This window comes from Elaeis guineensis, chromosome 5 (genome assembly GCF_000442705.2).
Source record: "Elaeis guineensis isolate ETL-2024a chromosome 5, EG11, whole genome shotgun sequence".
In the NCBI taxonomy this organism is placed as follows: domain Eukaryota; kingdom Viridiplantae; phylum Streptophyta; class Magnoliopsida; order Arecales; family Arecaceae; genus Elaeis; species Elaeis guineensis.
The window spans coordinates 25,338,634-25,354,569 of NC_025997.2; the positions used below are offsets into that span (position 1 = coordinate 25,338,634).

At 32.0% G+C, this 15,936-nt stretch overlaps 1 protein-coding gene across 1 annotated transcript in view; it reads left to right on the plus strand.

Moving 5' to 3' along the window:
- The window catches only part of LOC105045199 (beta-glucosidase 22), a 46,896-nt gene that overhangs the window by 13,361 nt on the left and 17,599 nt on the right, over nucleotides 1–15,936 (plus strand). Inside the window, exons 4-10 of the mRNA XM_073257774.1 lie at nucleotides 9,813–9,888; nucleotides 9,984–10,055; nucleotides 12,278–12,365; nucleotides 13,538–13,790; nucleotides 14,784–14,899; nucleotides 14,975–15,195; nucleotides 15,849–15,883. Of these exons, the coding sequence (XP_073113875.1) occupies nucleotides 9,813–9,888; nucleotides 9,984–10,055; nucleotides 12,278–12,365; nucleotides 13,538–13,790; nucleotides 14,784–14,899; nucleotides 14,975–15,195; nucleotides 15,849–15,883 (861 nt within the window). The remainder of the gene's footprint in view (nucleotides 1–9,812; nucleotides 9,889–9,983; nucleotides 10,056–12,277; nucleotides 12,366–13,537; nucleotides 13,791–14,783; nucleotides 14,900–14,974; nucleotides 15,196–15,848; nucleotides 15,884–15,936) is intronic.

A 15,936-nucleotide genomic window follows, 5' to 3' on the forward strand; every position in this document is an offset into this window, starting at 1 on the left:
AGATCAAACATCAAGAAGATTGAAGAAATCTTTACCTTTTGGGTCGACCAGACTGACGCAAGCATTAAAGAGAGCCTGCTCCGACAACAAATCTTTTAGTGAAGGAATTTGGTATCCCCCTAAGGTTGTGAAGCACTCTAAATCCTCATCTCCAAATTTTGGGATCTAAAATACAGAATCTCTCAGCCAACCTCAATATGAAAATCTTCACTCTTCAATAGAAGACGCCGAAACAAAAAAAAATTGATCCTTCCAACCATAGATTGAAGGAGCTTTTTTTATTAAGACAGAGACCTCCTTCAGAAGAAAGACATACCATCAATCATCGGTACACCTCTTTATGGTATAAAAGGATCAAAAAAGAGAGAGAGAAGGATGGACTGTGACTTTGGAACAAAGAATAATAAAGCTGATGATTAAACGAAAGGAGTTAGGTATGATAGAACAAAGGGAGATGTCAAAGAAGTAGAAGTGCTCAATAACAAAAGGATGGATGGGCAGCCTAAGTCCGACCTTGAAGACTTCTTCATATAGGCCGATCCTACCAGGAGGAAAAACCAATCCTACCATTAGGGCTAGGGGATTCTAATTCAAATGAAGAAAGGATCCTATATCGGATGCGGATAAGACTCAAATCCATCGTGCCTAATTTGGATCCAATGGTGTCAGAAATATAGAACAATACAATATCGCACCCTTCATCTGAACCAACAGAGGCTTCTCCTAAAGAGGAAGACGGCTCAGAAGCCCAGCCTTCATCGAGACTCTCAGAATCAGCCATTGAAAGATAGGAAGAAAGTAGGAGGTGGATGTAGAAAAGGAAAGAAAAACCTACTCAGAGTAAAGGAACAAAAAAAAAATTAGGGAAGGAGAAAAGAAAATCCACCTATGACAGTTTAGCATTCAAAAAAGTAATTTTAACATCAAGCTACTCAAGCTCTAAGTCAAACAATACAACATATAAATAGAGCTATGTTTCACAGCGAGAGAGAACTTCATTAAAGTCTATATCTTTCACTGATTATAGTCCTTTATAACCAAACATACTTTGAACTTTGCTATTTCAATCTTTAGAATTTCTTCTTTCTTCTTGAAGATTTATTTGCACCCAACAATCTTCTAACTCTATAGTGGTTTCATGAGCTTCCATGTCTGATTCTTGTGAAGAGACTCAATTTTCTTATTCATAGCAATAAACTACTGTGTCAACTTGCTGCTAGTGATGGCCTTATGATAACTAACAAAATCCTAAATCTTAACAAACTCTATCATAGACAATACAAAAGAGACCAAATTTGTATATCAATATCTCTGAGGGGTCTAATCTGCCTCCTTAATCTACTAGTGCCTATTATGTACTGCTGCTCCTATGGGCATTTTTTTCATAAAAAAATTTAGACTTATCATCCTGAACTAACTAAACTGAAGGATCATCCTGTGATGGATGAACTGAAGGTTTAATCTCCGACTCCACCTGCTTATCAATATCATGATCTTTACTTATAATAACTAACTGCTTTCTCAAATAAAGCATAGCCTTTTCATCAAATGTAATATTTCTACTAACTATAAATTTCTGAGAGTTAAGTTCAACACATGATAATTTATAGCTTTTCACCCCAGATTGATAACCAAGAAAGATATATTTTCATACCCTTTTTCTAAGTTTACTGTCATTAGTATGTACATAAGTAGGATAACCAAATATCTTCAAAACAGAATAATTAGTAGGTGTATCAGACCATATCTCAATGGAAGTCTTTAGCTTAATAGCAATGGATGAAGATCTATTCACCAAGTAGCAAGCTATATTAACAACTTCAGTTCAAAAATCTTAAGATAAATTAGATTAAGAAAATATATATCGTGCTCTCTCCAAAAGAGTGCTATTCATACATTGCATAATACCATTTTGTTATGATATCTTTCTAACTGTGTGATATCTCATAATGTCTTCAACTTTGCAAAACTCATTAAATTGACCCTCACAAAACTTCATTCTATTATTAGTTCTCAATCGCTCGATCTACTTGCTGAACTATTTCTCACAAGTGCTTTCCACTTCTTAAAATTAAGAAAGATTCATTCTTGGCTTTAGAAAGTATCCAAACTCTCTTAAAAAAATCATCAATAAAAATCATCAAATATCGAGACTATCTTTAGATTGAGCAAGTATAGAACCCCAAAGATCATAATGGATATAATCCAACATATCCTTTATCCTACGGACAGCTGTGCTAAACTTGACTCTGCTTTGCTTCCCATAGACACAATGCTTACAAAAGTCAAGCTTCCTAATTTTTGAACCATATAATAAATCCCATTTGCTCAAAAGAGACATTCTAGCCTCGTTCATATAATCCAAACATATATATCATAAAAGAGTATTATCCGAATCTGGATCTGATAAGAAAACTAATACAACACCAATAACTATACTATCCTGAAGCAAGTAGAGGCTATGAGATAATCTATCTTTAAACACAATAAGAGCACCTTTTAAAATCTTTAAAATACTATCATGAAACAAGTAGAGGCTATGAGATAATCTATCTTTAAGCACAATAAGAGCACCTTTTGAAACCTTTAAAACTACACCTTTATCAGAATATCTAAAATCATATGAATCAAGAGTATTCAAAGAAATTAGATTCTTCCTCAAATCTAGTACATGCCATACATTAGACAAGATCCTAACAATATCATGATGCATCTTGATCTAAATTATTCCTATACTAGCAACCTTAAAGAACATGTTATTTTCCACGATCACAACACCACTATTAATAGGATGATAAGTATAAAATCAATCCTGATGAGAACACATATGATAAAAACATACTAAATCAAGAATCTAAGCATCTCTAAGTAAACTGACAGATATTGAGAAGAAATTAACACCATTAGAACTATCTTTTGTTACACTGGCTGAATCATCAGTTATAAAGGCATTATCAGTCTTCCTCTTCTTTTCTTTGAGTTTAAGATAATCAGATTTTCAGTATCATTTCTTCTTATGATAATTACATCTGCCTTTCTTTTCTTTCCCTTTAGATTTTGATCTATCTCTATTACTTCCTAAACGTGAATATAATTTTTTTCTTTTGATCTACCTCTAGCAATTAGACCATTCATCTGATTTTCACATCAAGTTTTGGATATCATTTTCTTTAACTCTCTTGAGTTTAATAAAGCCCTAATATTTTTTATATAAAAAGTATCCCAACCATATAGCATATTATCAACAAAATGCTCAAACGAGGGAGATAATGAACATAACAGAATAACATCTTAATCCTTATCATTAATTTTAATATTTTATATTCAAAATAATATTATTAAATTCATCAAGATGGTCTGTAAGGGACATACCTTTCTTCATCTAAAAAGTATAGAACTACTGCTTTAGATAGAACCGATTTGTTAGAAACTTGATCATATAGTTGCTCTCCAGCCTAAGCCACAATATTGTAGCAGATGACTCATCTGCAATCTCTCGTAGAACCTCATCTGTTAGAGATAATTGAATTATACTATATGTATGCCCTAGAAGATCATCCTTATCCTCCTTTGATAACATCGTTGGTAAAGCATCTCTATCATCTTCAGCAATCCTTATTGAATTAATAGGACTTGCATCTTCACACGCCAAACACTAATTGTTCCTCCCATTGAACTTTGGGATCTCAAATTTCATTCCCATCATGAAGAAATCACAAAAAAATAAATACAAAATTAACAGATAATTGAAACTCAAAATAGATCTATCGAAGAAACTTGAACAAATATGAACCCCAGACCCTGATATCAATTTGTTGCAATATTATCTATTAATTAGTGTGAAATCTAAAATAATAATAAATAATTATACATAAAAAATAAGATACAATGATTTACGTGGTTCGACTTTTAGTCTACGTCCACAGATGAAGTTGAGGAGAGATTCCATTGTATCAAAAGATGGAGTACAAAAAGTTTATGGTAGCTCAAATACAAAAGACAACCTCAAATAATAAAAAGCATGATTACAAGATACATACATACATACATACATACATATAGATATACATATATATATATATACATATACATACATATACATATATATACATATACGTACATATACATATACATACATATACCTACATATACATATACATACATACATATATACATATACGTACATATACAGATACATACATATATATATATATATACATACATACATATATATATATACATATATATATACATATATATATATACATACATATATATATATATATACATACATATACATACATACATATATACATACATACATACATATATATATATATATACATACATACATACATATATATATATATATATAGCCACCAAACCTTAAAATAATAAGAAAAGATCAAAATACTCAAATAGGCCAACTAAAATCTAAAATTGGATCTGTATTGTGGGTTACATCAAAATTCAAGCCACACTCAACATCTTTAAGTATGAAGGAATTTGACTCACTATACAATACTGAATAGATTTGAGGAGATTTCTTCAGACCAGCAGAAGTAGAACCTTGTTGACCAATTTAAGGATAAATATAAGGCGAATTGTGCAGCATTAATTTGCACATGACAATGTACGAATTATAGACATCACAGTATTTGGAGAGTTTGGTATTTTTTTGAGAGCCGTTGGAGATGACTCATCTGCAATCTCTTGTAAAACCATATTTATCAGAGATAACTGAATTACACTATATGTATGCCCTAGAAGATCATCTTTATCCTCCTTTGATAACATCGTTGGTAAAACATCTCTATCACCTTTAGCAATCCTTATTGAATTAATAGAACTTGCATCTTCACATGCCAAATACTAATTGTTCCTCCTATTGAACTTTGGGATCTCAAATTTCATTGCCATCATGAAGAAATCACAAAAAAATAAATACAAAATTAACAGATAATTGAAACTCCAAATAGATCTATCGAAGAAACTTGAACAAATATGAATCCCAGGCCCTGATATCAATTTGTCGCAATATTATCTATTAATTAGTATAAAATCTGAAATAATAATAAATAATTATACATAAAAAAATAAGATACAATGATTAACATGGTTCGACTTTTAGTCTACGTCCACAGATGAATATGAGGAGAGATTCTATTGTATTAAAAGATGGAGTACAAAAAGTTTATGATAGCTCAAATACAAAAGACGACCTCAAATAATAAAAAGCATGATTACAATATACATACATACATACATACATATATACATACATACATAGATAAATACATACATATACATACATATACATACATATATACATACATACATATACATACATACATATATACATACATACATACATATACATACATATGTACGTATATGTACATATGTACATATGTATGTATATGTACATATGTACATATATGTACATATGTACATATGTACATATACATACATATGTACATATACATACATATGTACATATGTACATATATATATATATATATATATATATATATATATATATATATATATATATATATAGCCACCAAACTTTAAAACAATAAGAAAAGATCAAAATACTCAAATGGGTCAACTAAAATCTAAAATTGGAACTATATTGTGGGTTACATCAAAATTCAAGCCACACTCAATATCTTTAAGTACGAAGGAATTTGACTCACTATACAATACTGAATAGATATGAGGAGATTTCTTCAGACCAGTAAAAGTAGAACCTTGTTGACCAATTTAAGGATAAACATAAGGCGAATTGTACAGCATTAATTTGCACATGACAATGTACGAATTATAGACATCACTGTATTTAGAGAGTTTGGTATTTTTTTGGGAGCCGTTGGAGATGACTCATCTGCAATCTCTCGTAAAACCTCATCTGTCAGAGATAACTGAATTACACTATATGTATGCCCTAGAAGATCATCCTTATCCTTCTTTGATAACATCATTGGTAAAACATCTCTATCACCTTCAGCAATCCTTATTGAATTAATAGGACTTGCATCTTCACACGCTAAACACTAATTGTTCCTCCCATTGAACTTTGGGATCTCGAATTTTATTGCCATCATGAAGAAATCACAAAAAAATAAATACAAAATTAACAGATAATTGAAACTCAAAATAGATCTATCGAAGAAACTTGAACAAATATGAACCCCAAGCTTTGATATCAATTTGTCGCAATATTATCTATTAATTAGTATGAAATCTGAAATAATAATAAATAATTATACATAAAAAAATAAGATACAATAATTTATGTGGTTCGACTTTTAGTCTACATCCACAGATGAAAATGAGGAGAGATTCCATTGTATCAAACGATGGAGTACAAAAAGTTTATGGTAACTCAAATACAAAAGGCGACCTCAAATAATAAAAAGCATGATTACAATATATATATATATATATATATATATATATATATATATATATATATATATATATATATATATATATATATATATAGTTTATGATAGCTCAAATATAAAAGACGACCTCAAATAATAAAAAGCATGATTACAATAAATATATATATATATATATATATATATATATATATATATATATATATCCACCAAATCTTAAAACAATAAGAAAGGATCAAAATACTCAAATGGGCCAACTAAAATCTAAAATTGGATCTGTATTGTTGGTTACATCAAAATTCAAGCCACACTCAACATCTTTAAGTATGAAGGAATTTGACTCACTATACAATACTGAATAGATTTGAGGAGATTTCTTCAAATCAGTAGAAGTAGAACCTTGTTGACCAATTTAAGGATAAACATAAAGCGAATTGTGCAGCATTAATTTGCACATGACAATGTACAAATTATAGACATCACTGTATTTGGAGAGTTTGGTATATTTTTGGGAGCCGTTGGAGATAACTCATCTGTAATCTCTTGTAAAACCTCATCTATCAGAGATAACTGAATTACACTATATGTATACCCTAGAAGATCATCCTTATCCTCCTTTGATAACATCGTTGGTAAAGCATCTCTATCACCTTTAGCAATCCTTATTGAATCAATAGGACTTGCATCTTCACACACCAAACACTAATTGTTCCTCCTATTGAACTTTAGGATCTCAAATTTCATTACCATCACGAAGAAATCACAAAAAAATAAATACAAAATTAACAGATAATTGAAACTCAAAATAGATCTATCGAAGAAACTTGAACAAATATAAACCCCAGGCTCTAATATCAATTTGTCGCAATATTATCTATTAATTAGTGTGAAATCTGAAATAATAATAAATAATTATACATAAAAAAATAAGATACAATGATTTACATGATTCGACTTTTAGTCTACGTCCATAGATGAAGATGAGGAGAGATTCCATTGTATCAAAAGATGGAGTACAAAAAATTTATGGTAGCTCAAATACAAAAGACGACCTCAAATAATAAAAAGCATGATTACAAAATATATATATATATATATAGCCACTAAACCTTAAAACAATAAGAAAAGATCAAAATACTCAAATGGGCCAACTAAAATCTAAAATTGGATCTATATTGTGGGTTACATCAAAATTCAAGCCACAATCAACATCTTTAAGTACGAAGGAATTTGACTCACTATACAATACTGAATAGATTTGAGGAGATTTCTTCAGGCCAGCAGAAGTAGAACCTTATTGACCAATTTAAGGATAAACATAAGGCGAATTGTGTAGCATTAATTTGCACATGACAATATACGAATTATAGACATCGCTGTATTTGGAGAGTTTGGTATTTTTTTGAGAGCCGTTGGAGCTCTTTTGTAGGTTTTTGTTTTGGAAAAAGATTGGTAAGGCCTATCAATATTTCATTAAGAGCATGAATATAGTAAACCAAATAAATAGCTATCCAAAACAAATATTTTAAAGAACATCACATCCTTCTCTTGTTTGGAAGCTAACAGCAGAACACTAATAAGGTCTTATACTTTTGATATCCTTTAAAAGAACTTCAGCCTTCGCAACAAACAGAAATATTTGAAAATTCCTCTTTCCATATTTTCTACCCAATAGCTGCTGCCAGCATATCCAAACTAGTTTTAGTCTTCTTGCTCCCAAATCTTGGAGAAAGAATTTAGTGAATCTGTCCATCTGTTCCATGTCAGAAAGATTCCAAAACTGTTCCACAAAGCACGTAATTAGATGGAGCAGGCTAGAATCTTCTGATGAGATTGTCTACTGTCAGAATTTTCCTTCTAAAGCCAGCCAAACAAAGACCTTGGCCCTATTAGAAATTTTTAGATTTTGAAATTGAAGGGAAACCTTATTCCAACTTGCCACCAAAATTTGAAAATCCATAGACAGAATTTTGAAGAGGTCCATCTCCTTTAATTTTTGTCTGGATTTGAATTATGTCAAATTAAGAGCAAGATCTACAACAAATTCTGAAAGCCATTAGACCTGCCTCCAAGTCTCTTTCCAATTCAATTTTCCATTGAAACACATTGTTTTCAACACGACAAAGAGCAGTTATAGTTGCATCTTCATCCAAAATTCTATCATAAATATCTAGAAATAAATCCCATGGGGGCAGGTTGCATGCCTATCCATCCTTCCAGAATTTAATCATTCATAAAGATATTGGATAAGGATTTTGTGAAGTGGAAAGTAACATCGTTATAATCCTTTTTTTGGCTCGTTAAAAATAAAAACATATTCTTTCATCTTAGATGAGTAAGATTTAAGCTTATGAAACTATTTATATTTTTCAAAAAAGTCATGTACAAATGCTAGATATGGTGTATGCCTACTTATCTGTTGTTGCTTTCTAAGGATACCGTTTAAGTTAAAATGTGGCGACTCAGATTCTATCTTACTTTAAAATAACCTAACAAATTTATATCAGTCACCTAACTCCAAATAACTTACCATATAGGCATCGGCAGCCAACTCTATCCCAAATTGGGAGACTGATGCGAGACATTATAATAAATTAAAAAATATAGAATTGATATTACAGTAATTGAAAATGCAGAGATATTTACAAATTGAGATAAAATGTAGGATATTATTTACTTTTATCCTATATATTAATATCTATGTGCCACCACCTTGTACAAAACTTTCATAAGTTGTCTTAGCTGTATGGTCCAAAGTCACTAATTTTGTTGTGATCTTTTTTGGCATAAACTCCCTCAATAGTTATCAATTCATAATTGGTAAGAAATATCCATTGGAAGTTGCTTATAAGGTTAAGTTTGAACCTTCTTCTCTCAAATCTTTAAACTCGATTGTAGATCATAAAAAGAATTATTATAGCATGCATCTAAATATCGATAATTTTTCACTATTTTCTTATTTAACTATACCAAACAGCATCACATATTTTTTTTTAATTCCCAATGTTAGTTGTACTGGGACTTGGAAACAACAACAACCAATCTAAGCATATTGCTGCACTTATCTTCTTATTACAGCCTAATAAATGATTAAAATTTGCTGGGCAACTCAAAACATTCATAACAAGCATATAACAGTAAAACCTATTAAATTATAAACAAGCTAAAGTTGTCTTATTTCATTTTTGACACTTATGGCTACGACTCCCACCCATATAGATATTATTGCTTGCTATTTCTCATAAGTGGAACTTTAGTTACCTTTAGTAGAATATCCTCAACATAACAATTATTTCAAATTATCGAGTTCAATCTTCAACAAGGTTTTCAAAAGCATTTTTTTAATATCTCTGTGGTATTGCAAACAAAAAGAACAACATGAAGTTAACTTTCAATATTTTGTAGGAAGATGTCAGACTCATGGCACAGACAGGATTAGAAGGCTACAGGTTCTCCATCTCTTGGTCAAGACTAATTCCTAGTATGATCTTGCTATGTCATGTTGCTCCAAAATTAAAAGATATACATGAATATTTTGCTAATCACATTGAAAATTAATCTAAATTTTTATTGCAGATGGAAGAGGAAAAGTCAATCCTAAAGGTCTAGAGTATTACAACAATCTCATCAATGAACTGCTCAGCTATGGTATGCTTTGTTTCAAATGTTTCTTATTTGTTTATTGGAAAATTATTGTTGTTCATATATGTAGAAATGCAATTTAGAATATTTCTATTATGGCAGTAGTGGTACCAACTTAAAATAATTAAGGGGCAATTAAACCATCAGAAATATCATATGTATGCTTGTTTGGTCTTGCATGTGCACATACTTGCACGCAAATCTAGAAAAAAAATGATATGATAACAAAAACCAGTTTTATGAAATACTCCGAGTTATTGTTTCGAGGATTAATTGTAACACTAAGGATCTAATCCAAAAGAGCTAGCTGAAGGTACTATTTGTGTTTCTTAGTCCTATATAAGTATTCAAAATCTTCTCAATGAATAATCAATGTGGGATTAAATACACGTCGGCATGGATTCTCACATATTTCTTCCATTTAAGCCATAGTATCTTTAATAGGCTAAAGATCCAAATCCATTCGTACTAGGATCGACCTATGATCAACCTCAATGAACCCATATTGTAGTATCCTTTAATCCATATGAGTTATGAATTAAGTCAGCTCTGATGCCATTTGCAACAATACAAGATCTTGCTCAAAAAAACTAGTTGGAAGTTGTTTGTTGATTTTTTGACCTTATATAAATATCCAAGATCTTTCCATCAAATAATTAATGTGGAACTAAATACATACTCGCAAGGATCCTCACATACACCCCTTGTTTAAGCCCCGACATCCTTGCCGCGCTAAGGATTTAAATCTATATAAGTCCATTCATAGACATCATGACCGGCTCATGGTCAACCCTGATGAACCTGTGCTGCAATATGCTCTAGTCCACATAGGTTATCGATTGGATCAATTCTGATATCATTTGTAATGTATAATATTTTAGGATTTGATTCAACAAGACTAATCGAAAGATATTATTTAAGTTCTTTAGTCCTGTATAAATATCTAAGCTCTTCCTAGCGAATAATTGATGTGAGACTAAATACAAACATACTCTCCTCTATTTAAACCCTGGGTGGGCTAAAGGTCTGAACCCATTCAGATCCATTCATAAACACCACGATCATCTTGTGGTTAGCCCTACTAAACTCATGCTGCAATGTCCTTTAATCTATATGGGTTGTGGACTGGATCGGCTCGAATACTATTTGTAATAATGTAGGACCTAATCCAAAAGACTAGCCGATTATTTAGCCCTATATAAGTATCCAGAATCTTTCTAACGAATAATTGATGTGGGGTTAAGTATATACCCGCATGGGATATCACATAAATAGCTTCTTCGGCAAGTAATAAAAGTCATTGTCTGTAAAGCAAATTAACAATTTATGGGATAGCAGTTTGGGAGATGTTTTTCTCCTATATTATTTATGAATAGCAAAATAAGTTGTAAATTAAACATTGACAAGAAATGTTGGCTAATTAATCTAATGGTTTTCCACCAAGCAGATTTTATATGCTAGGCCTAGGGTGTTAATTGACTGGGAATGGCCTGACCTACCTGAAACTTCGAGTAGGAAAACACCAGGATCCAACAAGGGATTTTGCAAGATTTGGATCTAAGAGCACCTCTTACTCTGCCACATGGTACCTGTAAGGTTTACTAGTTATCAACAGAGAGAAGTTTTTGCAGTTCCATCAGTGTTTGCTTTTAATTAAAGCTAGGGAAAGGGTCTGTCATTCATTTCAAAATAATGAAACCTTGTCTTTAATTTTCAAGTACTTGAACCACATAAGAATTTTTTTTTTTTAACCTTTTTTAAGAACCATTTTGGAAGATATCTCAGTCAGAATCCTGGTGAAAGCGGGGCTAGAACCCAGGACCTTGGTGCCAACCCCTGAAGACTTCACCAAGTACACTATTTGGCACCATCTGTATGGCCTACAAAGATATCAAGCTTTCAAATAGTTATGATTACCTTTTAAAACTTTGTTGTGTTAAAATAAACAACAGACTCCTGTTAAAGAGTTGGATGAGTTGTTCCAGTTGAGGAAAAGACACATCCTGTGCCTTATATAAACCTGATAGTGACAAAATGCTAGCATGAACTGCACCTAAGCCACAAGCATAGTAACTAAGCCAAGCCTGAAAATGAGCACGTCATGAATTAATATCTGGAAACAGTTGTCTTTTGACTTCATTTGGCAAATAAACACTAAAATTTGATTTCATCCTGGTTACCATTGTCTTGTAATATTTTTTACCTTTTTAATTGTGTTTGTCTTGCAGGAATTGAACCACATGCCACTCTTTTTCATTATGATCACCCTCAAATTCTTGAAGATGAATATGGAGGATGGATTAGCCCAAAAATTGTGTAAAAATTACAACCTTATTTATAGTGTTTCACTTTTTAAAAAATAGATATTATGTTGTGATTCGATTAGTTTTACTTTGAAGTCAAAAATAATCCTTTGACCTAGTCAAAGTTGAGGGTACTAATGATTGCCTGAACTTAACTGAAGAGTCAACCTGGTTATTTATGGAAGTTCTATGAATTGATGCAACACCCATATTTCAATTTAGCAGCAAATAAATTCTTTTAATTGCTTGGATGTGTTAGGTTTAACTGAGTTCATTTGGAGCTAATTCAGCTGGATTTAGCTTTGTTTAATTTTTCGAGAGAAAATAGATTTGTTTATTGTAGTTTTATTCAAACTGAACACATTTATTACTTAGCCAGAATATTAAAAATTGAACTTGTCTAAAAGGTCTTATCAAGTTGAGTTTCAATTAGATTTTAGTGATGACCCTGCCCCAGTTGTGTTTCGCAGACAAAATAACGGAGAAAAAACCTAAGCATGCAGAATGAAATTTCATTAACCTACTATTAAAAAGAAAGAAGTTCTTTTTAAATTTTTTTTCAGAAGTTCTATTTAAGTTACACATCTATTAGGTCTTCTCCTGATTCAAATTGTAGACAAGAAAGTTATGACTATTTGATTATGAAAAAGAACAAAATAGAAACTCAGATTTAGTTGTCTGACAGTTTAGCATATACCTATCTTTGCCTCACATTGACTAGCCCCACCTATTTTACTTCGCTAGGTAACATGGTGTATTGACACATATTGTACTCTTAGTCCAGAAAAAAATTGCAAACATTTACCATTTCTGAAGGTTAGTTCAGTATCAAGCAAAACTAATTTTCATATGCCACTGTATATGATATGATGAAATAGTGATTGTGCATCCTACTATATTGAAAAGAAAAAAATTTCATCCTATATTCAAGAAATCAACCTACGGATTTAAGTATTGACAACACATCAACTTCTCATCAATTTGTGACAATCAAAAACTGCAACTTAGTCTTAGCTGAATTTCATGTCAGTCCTGAATAGATGCAATTTATATGACAAAGTCCAATCCAAATTGTAGCTCAAGTTGATAAATTTTCTGAAAATTGCATTGGAAGTTCCCTTTTCACTTGGCACGGTAAAATGGTCAAATATGGACTTACAAAATTTGTTTTGTCTTCACCTCCAGGGATGATTTCACAGCATATGCCGATGTATGCTTTAGGGAATTTGGTGATAGGATTTCTCATTGGACTACTTTGAATGAGCCCAATGTATTTTTGATAGGTGGTTATGATCGTGGCTTTTTACCACCTACAAGGTGCTCTTACCCATTTGGTAACTGTTCTCATGGAGATTCAACATTAGAGCCATACATTGCAGCTCGTCATTGCCTACTAGCACACAATTCAGCAGCTCAATTGTACAAGAGAAAATACAAGGTATCATTTTGAGTAATCCATGGTGTTTGGTTCAAAAGATACTCAGGTAGACCCTGCATACCCTTGTCCTACTTGTTATTCTTCATGCTTAGTAATCCATTATACTGCATCAGCCAAATTGTAGTAGGTAATACCAGCCCTCTTGCTGCATTTGTAGCCTGAAAACTCTGGTCCTTATTATTTCTTACAATTTATCAATCCATAAAATTGCTCCTAGTCTACTTATAAATTTACAACGCATATTTCTTAGATCTTGTAGTCGTGTCCTTCCAAAGAATGCCATATAGCACTGCTTAACAATTGAGCTCTCTATATATTTCTTCTTTTTAAATTTGTTTTCATCAAGATTTTTCAAGAAGTGCTTTTATTTACATTGTCCTATGTGACAAAAACATATACATGCCTCGAAGAAAACATTCAGGACACTGTTGTGCAGGAACAATATTCTGTAAATGCTATTTGTAAGCTATGTCAAATATTATTAACTAAAATTAACATATGGTGAAAAATTTAAACAAATTTGGACTGCTGAATATAGTGGGAGACAAACACATGATGCTAGAAACAAAATCTTTCCAGTATTTGGGGTACAATTTCCAGTGGAAGCTTACAGTGACAAACAAGTGAATCTAGTAGAACTGCAAAAGGCTCAGAACAGTTCAAATGCTATAAATTTGGAAATTTCCTGAGGAATTCAAACAATTCTAGGTTGTGAAAGAAAAAGAAAAAGATAAAAGATGTATAATAGGTTCATGTATACAAAGTCATAAGCATGGGAGAGGTAACAACAAGAAATGATATTGACAACTAGCACTCTAGAGTCTTCTTATAAATGTCACAAGCAGTACATGGCATACTTGAAGTATCATATAGTTAATGAATAACATATCTTTTCAGAAATAACTTCCCAAATGGTTTAACAAATTGATAAGTTTTTATTGGTTATAATAAGAATCAGGAATCTCAAATTTATATGCATGGGTGCTGATGCAGGACAAGCAGCAAGGCTTTATAGGATTGAATGTGTTTGTTTATTATTTTCTACCTTTAACCAACTCAGTGGAGGACATAAATGCAACGAAGAGGGCCCAGGATTTCTATACAGGCTGGTAAAGGAGTCTCTACTACCTGTTTTGCTCCAATCACTTTTAACAGATCCTTTTACTGAGTATGCATTGATGCAGGTTTGTTGAGCCACTTGTTCATGGAGACTATCCTGAAACTATGAAGAAAGCTGCTGGCACAAAGATGTTGGGATTCTCAAAAAATCAATCCAAGCAACTCATGGATTCATTTGATTTCATAGGTCTCAACTACTATAACACAGTATATGTGATGGACAGTCCCAACAATGCCATGGCTTGTGAAAGAGACTGGTTTGGTGATATGGCTGCTAATATTACATGTGATATTCTCTCCTGATACTTATCATGAATTTATCTGTATAAAGTAGGGAAAAAGTGACCTTTTACTCCAAAATATCGACAGCAAGTTCCTTTGTAGTCTCCTTCTTTCTGTCTTATCTTTCCACTCCTGAAGGTTTTTTCCCTGAAGTTGCCTTCATCCCTTAGTTGGTAAACATTTTAAGTTATTCACATCAATGTCTGCCCCTGTTATAACTTGGTGACCAATTTGCCTTCAACTAATCATTATGTAATGTATGATCTTGCAAACCATCAGCCCCCCCCCCCCCCCCCCACCACCCAAAATAATATAAAAAATGTTGTCAGTCAGTGTGAAACCCACCACTTCGGTAGTTATTCAAAGTTTCTCATAGGATAGCAATTTATTTGATCATTGATGTCTGGAATGTGCTTCAGTATTTCTCTTTCTATCAAAATTATTATGTATTTCAGAATAATTCAAGGAAAATTAGCCTAACCAAAGTTTGAATAGGTTGTTCCAATTGTCAGATTTATCGGTAAATTTAGGGGAAAGTCCACGGGCTAAAAGGAGTTGAAGTGTACAAAATTTTAGAAAGAAGCTTTTTGTTCTCTTATGGACCCATATCAGCGATCAATTCCCTATGTTTCCCACTAATTAGATTTCCTCTTGCAGATGCAGGGAAGACAGATGAGAAGTCTGGCACTGAGGTAAAGCGTTTGAAAGGACTGAGTCGTGGAATTCTTTTTTTTTTTCAGCAAAA